Source organism: Crocodylus porosus, unplaced genomic scaffold (genome assembly GCF_001723895.1).
Source record: "Crocodylus porosus isolate Cpor-Errol unplaced genomic scaffold, CroPor_comp1, whole genome shotgun sequence".
Taxonomy (NCBI): domain Eukaryota; kingdom Metazoa; phylum Chordata; order Crocodylia; family Crocodylidae; genus Crocodylus; species Crocodylus porosus.
The window spans coordinates 12,410,484-12,417,415 of NW_017728928.1; the positions used below are offsets into that span (position 1 = coordinate 12,410,484).

A 6,932-nucleotide genomic window follows, 5' to 3' on the forward strand; every position below is an offset into this window, starting at 1 on the left:
TTTTCCTGGGCATCAGTTGTCAGTTGCCCCATCTGGTTTAGCAGGGGTCCAACATTGCCCTTGCTTTTCCTCCGGCTCCCCACATATCTGAGTAATATTTATTGAGTAAATATCAGTTTCTGAGCTGATGTTACTAGAATATGGTTGATTTTTGCATACAAGGGTGTTCATGTACAGCAGCAAACTTGTACCCCATTCATGAACTTGTGCTGCACAGGTTTTCCCTGTTTTACATACAGGAGGGATACTGGGAAGCTAAAGGTCCTTGGGAAAGTCGATTGCAGAGAAAGGAATATAATCTTGCTGCCCAGCGTTAATCTTGAGTTTCAGCCAAAAACTGGAATCTTGCTGTTGTAAGGGCTTCTGACTGTTGCTTCCTGTAACAGCCACATATGGAGCTTCTCAAAGTGCTTGTGTCCCAAATAAATTCACTTTAGAATGAAGATTCAAATACCAGTTGCTGTTTAAAACTTAACAAAACTATCTTTCCCAGTTTGTACAGGGTTGAAAGTACTTCCTTCTATCCTAGGTAGCTCCCTGCTTCCTCCCTTAATATTGCTTCCACGATGAACAAAATGCATGCAATTCTTTGCTTCACATCTTCAATGTCCTTGACAGTAGACTGTGTTCAGCATTTCCCACCTGCATCTCTTTCAGTTGTCTTTCCCAAGGGATTTTTGCTTTATTGGAGTATTCCCAGTATTGTGCAGCTGCATGATTCCAGCACAGGTAGTTGCTTTCGCCTAATCAGCTCTACCTGTGGCCAAAGACTTGTTTGCAAGTGTGTAGTTATCGAGAACGTTTGCCTGGCAGTGGGCAGCACTGACAGTGCCTGCAGATAACACTGTTTGAACAGGACGACTTAGTCAGATTTCCAACAGAAATTGGCTCTCCCTGCCTTGCATTTCACAAGCCTGGCACTGAGCCGTGTCTCTGCGTAGCCTAGCAGCAATTCTGTTTAGTTGCATGTGTGAGACCCAAACGAATAAGAGTTGACTATGCTGTTTAGTACAAATGCTATATGCTGAGCCAGAGCTGTTGATATCAACCTACATCTTGGTGCCCCCTAGCTTTAACTCCTCCCAGTACCTGCATGATTTATGTTTCAGGGGCTTTCAGGCAGAGCACTGGTGGCTGCTTTGATTACCAAATCAGTCCCCTGGGATTTCACCAAATCTCTCAGTAACCTAGTAAGGCAAATTTTGTGCGAACTCTGAATCTCATTGAGTTGCTTAGCCCCAGCTTTATAAGTCACTCTAAGTAGCTGTGGTTATAAGGAAAGCTACTGAACTCATGCATTCAGGGACTTCTGCCCTCTTCCAGTTGTGTGTCTTCACCCCTCTAGCCTTTGTTCCCGTGTCACTTTCCTAAGTTGGATAGCAGGACTGGGCTTGGTTGGTTTTTCTCTTCACCTGTATGTACGTGTCATCTCGCCAGCTGTCGTGGTACTTTTTTTTGTTGCAGTGGCTCTTAACTCTTTTGCCCTCTTACCCAGGACAAAATACAGAAGCTGTATGAAAGAAAAATGAAAGAGGGTATGGACATGAACTACATCATTCAGAGGAAGAAGGAGTTTCGCAACCCCAGGTGAGCTGTCCCTTGAGGCTATAGCCCCATGTGAAAACAGATCCCAGGATACGTCCTCCCTGATGTTTAGATCATTTTGGAAATGGAATTTTAAGCAGCAACGGTCTCTTGCTCATGAAGCGGGTGACAACTTAGGAAAATATTGTGTAGAAACGAGGTTCATGTTACTTCAGAGATGTGTATAGATGAGAGTGAGCCAACGTTTAGGCTCAGATTTTAAAAGCAATAAGCATGGAGCTGTGGATATGAGAGTTCTGTTTTGGGCTGGGAGGTGGGAGATGAGCCATCCCTGGGAGCAGTGGGGGAGGACCGTGGCTTGCAATTTGTTGTGCCAATTATGCTGGAGGTTAAGGGTCCTCAAAGTGTGACTTTTCAGGCTGCAATTCTGTTGCTGTCCCCATATATAGAAATGTCTGTTTCTTTGCCAGCAAATCCAAAATGATCACATTTGAGAAGAGGAACAAGGAAAGCAAAACTAACTCCAGTTTTTCCATTTCAGCATCTATGAAAAGCTGATCCAGTTTTGTTCAATTGATGAACTGGGGACAAACTATCCAAAAGTAAGTTGAGTGAAAGATTTAATGGGAGAATCAGGATGGGTCTGTGAATTTTCTGTCTCCTTTCTTGGCGGAGTTCTTCCTGCATCAGGACTACTTGTGAAAAGAGTTGATCAAGATAGTTGAGTTAAAGTACACCATGCTTTGTGCAATACTGAGCCCTCGTAGCTGAAGTCTTGCTATATGAACTTTGAATTTCACAGCTGGAGCAACTAATCATAGGGTTTGCAATGGTAGAGCTAAAACTTTATTTCCTGGGCACGCTCTGGGCCCTGTCATAAAGCTCAAGTTTGGGTAGCTAATGTCACACTGGGGGAAGAAACAGTCTGTCTGTCGTGAAATTGGCATAGCCAGGACAAGTAAAGCAAATTGTCAGCTAGAAAATAACAGTTATGCTAATGGTTCCAAGCTACAAGCAGAGACTTCTCAAAGAAGCCAGACAGGTGTATGTCTGGCTCCTTCAACCAGAACATCTTAAACAATGTTTATCAATTCATGCTTAAAAAGGGCATTTCAAAAGAACATGTGGCTTCCATAAGCATCGCTGTCATTTGTCCCAGCTTTTCTGTGGATCACTGAGATGTAAAGGAGAAGCAAGAACAATGGTAGTGATCTTACCCACAGAACTTCTTTTCATTGAGGTGCATTTATATATGATTCATATACAAATATAGTCATACTTAAACCATTTATGTATTTCCTTTTGAGATACCAACGTAATCCAAAGATGACTTTTCTTTTAGGACATGTTTGACCCTCATGGATGGTCAGAGGATTCCTACTATGAAGCACTAGGTAATTCATCTTTCTGGTCTCCCCATGCTGTTACCTCATAATTACTACTGGATCATGCTGAACTTTAAACACCTGTTTTAATCCAACATCCATTTGAAGGAAGAGAAAGTCGGAACATGCCTGCCATGAGGCATTGCTCTGCTTTTAATTAGACAGATAGATGACTTTGATGTTCTGCCAGTTTGGAAAACCCCTCTCTTAAAATTATTGTTTTGGTATTCAGAATTGGTGGCAGTAAAAATTTCAAAAACGGTTACTTGATGGAAAGTAAAAACATTTATAGCAATTTTTGCTGGTTTTATATTCTTCATTTCAGAGATGGGGAATATGGTAGAGTTGCAGACTTACAGATTTTGCTGAATCTTTTGACCTCTTTTTTTTAGCCAAAGCCCAGAAGATTGAAATGGACAAATTGGAAAAGGCTAAGAAGGAGCGCACTAAGGTAGCTATTCAGAAACTGGAAATGCAAAGTTTAATCTCTAGCCGTAATTTCTTGTTTACTAAATTTCATTCTGTCGCTTTCCTGCTCCCTCATGAACCAGGGACTGCTGAATATTTTTAGATGATTGCTTATTCCTCCCCATAATCATGCCTTCGCCAAGATGTGCAGATTTAGCTTTTAGCCTTTCCTTATAGGTCAGTTCCTTTGGGCCATTAATTCCCTTGAGTTCCTGCCAGTTTTGTCACTAGTCTTGAATCAGAACACCCAAAACTGCCCCTTTCATTCCAAATAGAGGCAAGATACTGGATAAAGAACTATTATCTCCATAGTCCTTGACATTTTGCCTTGGTCGCACAACCTAATTTAGATTAATTTCCCTCCCATTTCATACTGTGAGTGAGTAACTCGATTCTATTCTCTCTTTCTAATATTGCCATTTGCTGTTATCACATTCCAAAAATATTGAGACCCATCTCAACGTATCTATATCTGCAAATATCATGACAGGAAATTGAATCACTAAGAACATCCACATGCCCCACGTATTGGAAGATTTTTATTTTCCCAGGATTAATACGCTTGGATTAGTGACTGGCCTTAAGAAATCCCATCCAAAGGGTTGATGAGATTCTCTCCCCTTCACACTTGTAGAGTGATTTACAGGCAAGTGGTATATCAGATGGCTAACATTGTTAGCCATTTCTCTTTGATTATCTCTTGTTCTGCTTTTTGCACAGAAATAGTCACCTTTGACCGTATCCCCATACATAATCACAGGCTATTGTAGTTCTTGTTACCAAGCTGTTTTTGTGATCTACTCTCTTCCAGCCATGCATGTAAGAACATGCATTTTAGAACAGTTCTTATTTTCCTAGTGTTTCTTGAAGAAACATGTAATTATAAGAACATGTTTACACTGACCAAGACCTGTCCTTGTTCTATCCAGTAAGAACAAAAACTTGATTTCTGTGGAGCATTCAGAAATGTGATGATTCTCTGCATCTACTCAAAGATCTCAGTATTTCAGGTCATAGTGGTTATAACTCTTGATATACTTAAGAGAGCTTGAATTCAGGGCTGTGTATTCATCTCCCACATAATATTGTCAACTGGAGTAGTCTAATACATGTGTTCATAACTCACAACCTCCTGGATCTAAAGGAGAGTTTTACAATAAGGTAAGAGAGGGTACGGATAAATAGATAACATCTTATTCTTTCCTTTTATCCCCTCCTCCTTTCTAGATTGAGTTTGTGACTGGCACTAAGAAGGGTACCACAACAAATGCTTCATCTACTACAACCACAACAGCCAGCACTGCTGTTGGAGGTAAAGGCACGTTGTACTTCAAACTTGTATTTTTTTTGTAATTTTGGAATTGCTTTTGCTACATCAAAACCGTAAAAGTTCCCTTACTTCTCCTTGTCTTTTTTTGTCTGCAGGAAAAAAAGGTTTGTCAGGGGTTGGTAGAAGTGAGGCACTGAGATTAGGGAGAAGCTTGATCAATCATCTGGTATAAAGACCTGGCATTTTCTTGCGTAGAAGATTTGTCAGGGGTTAAAGAAATGTGTTCCTATATGTGTTTGCTGAGCTCTGTTAGGACAGGTCTTTCCCGAAAGCCTTGGAAAGATGAGTGGAGGTGGGGAAGAGAAGGTGCAGTTTAAAGCATGTTGCAATCTGGAGAATGACTCTTAAAATGTGAAGTGTGATAAGATCTCCAAGTAAGTAGTTCTTTGCCCTATACCCTGGTATTATGCACTGGGGGGATCGTTGTGTTCTGTCAGAAAGCAGACATAATTTGGGCAGTGAGTGAATTTGTCATGTGACTAGAGGTCAGCGGTCAAGTGTAGATTCCTTAATTTTGCTCTCCAGGTTTTGACATTCCGTTTGGGCTTTTCCTAGTGCATCTGATCTAAAGTGACATTTTGCTCCAGGAAGAAGTGAGGAAATAGGCAGGATGTGGGGAGGAAGGTGCCATTAAAAGATCCCTGCCAGTTAACAGTAACGCTTATCTTTCTGTTTTAACCAAATGCACAGATGCGCAGAAAAGGAAGAGCAAGTGGGACTCAGCCATACCAGTAACAACAATAGCTCAGCCCACCATCCTCACCACCACCGCAACACTGCCTGCTGTTGTCACAGTAACGACCAGTGCCAGTGGCTCCAAAACCACAGTCATCTCTGCTGTTGGCACCATAGTGAAAAAAGCAAAGCAATGACAAGTGCAATGGACCTTGACCTGGGTTTCCGGGCTGAAATAAAGGCATTGTCCTTGGAAATAGGGGAGGGGATCACTCTTATTCCCTCAGTGCAAAGAGACAAGACTCTTTTTCCCCCCCAAATGGACCACAGCTCCCATTAAAGGAGTGAGCAGGGTTGCGTGCAGCCATTCTGTCTACGTGCACATGGGACTGTGACCTTCATGAAAAGGAGTTTCTGTTTCTCTTTTCAGGAATAACCGGTCACTGTGCTGCGGGGAAGCAGTGTACAGTGTCAGCTTGTAAACTTTAGCTTTATGGCATTAACAATGCTGATGTGGCGTGGGGTTCTTCTCCCTATTGGAAGTCTGGTTTAAACCAAGTACAGGGGGGACATACCAGTGTTGTTCCCTTGCATCCCAGACAGTCTTTTAAAGGCTGCTTCCCTGTGACTCAGTCTCCCCCAACACTTACTCACTCTGCTTCAAAGAAACCAAAGCAGAGGTCTGATCAATGTTTCTGCACACAGGCATAGCTGAGATGTGAGTAACAATCTACATGTATAAATGCAGGCTCCTTTTTCCCTCAGTGATGCTCACATCTGTAACCTTTGTGCATACCCATGTACGTTTCTAGTTCTGTGATCAAGTGTTAAAAGCATTGAAGCTTTGTTAAAGTGAAATGTGGTCAGTCTTACTAGTCTCTTGCAGAGATGGAGATTCCTGTGCAGAACCTGTACTCTCTAGACGTCTTACACTGTAGATGTGAACTCAGAATGCACCGTTTGGAGAGAGCTGCAGAGAGAAACTGTCCCATCACCATGGAGTGAGCTTGGATACCAGATTGTCAAAAAGTAGTGGAGACATAAAAGCTGTGGCATGTCTGTATCTGTGTGGTAGATGGTGACACAAACTGTGAAGTGTGCATTGCAGTTACTGCTTGCCCCCACTGTTGCAAAAAGGATGCTGTCAGTTGATAATTTTATTGTATAAGCTTTCTTACCCAGGTTGCTAAAACTTGATTATAAAAATGGAAAAGCTCAAATCTTGTGGAGTATTCTGTGGGGTTTTTGTATTGCCCTCAGCTTGACCTGTGGAAAACAAATCCGTAATTTCATCTTCAATTTTGTGCTATCTTGGTGGCACGGACTGCCAAGGAAGGTTTAATACATTTCTCCGTAGGATTTAAGTGAAATCATGGAAACATCTTTAATCTCAAGCTTCTGCGGGGGGGGTTTAATTAATTTGGACATGACATTGGTTGTCACTTTTTAGGGACTTCTCTGCTTGTATAAGTCCTGCTGCAGTTAACAGCTGAGATGTCTAGAATTCCATTTCTTTCAAGGTCATTCCA

The 6,932-nt window shown here is 41.8% G+C and overlaps 1 protein-coding gene across 6 annotated transcripts in view; it reads left to right on the forward strand.

Annotated features, from left to right (window-relative positions):
• SAP30BP (SAP30 binding protein) overlaps positions 1-6,627 on the forward strand; it is a 51,760-nt gene extending 45,133 nt beyond the window's left edge. For 2 of the 6 annotated variants that reach the window (XM_019542576.1, XM_019542573.1), the window contains exons 6-12: positions 1,496-1,587; positions 2,087-2,147; positions 2,888-2,939; positions 3,323-3,381; positions 4,626-4,710; positions 4,824-4,832; positions 5,419-6,627. In XM_019542576.1, coding sequence (XP_019398121.1) covers positions 1,496-1,587; positions 2,087-2,147; positions 2,888-2,939; positions 3,323-3,381; positions 4,626-4,710; positions 4,824-4,832; positions 5,419-5,600 — 540 coding nt within the window. In that variant the 3' untranslated portion in view covers positions 5,601-6,627. Of the gene's footprint in view, positions 1-1,495; positions 1,588-2,086; positions 2,148-2,887; positions 2,940-3,322; positions 3,382-4,625; positions 4,717-4,823; positions 4,833-5,418 lie in introns of all 6 variants that reach the window. The other 4 variants (XM_019542575.1, XM_019542577.1, XM_019542572.1 and 1 more) reach the window with 3 other exon arrangements.
• Positions 6,628-6,932: the final 305 nt, after the last annotated feature.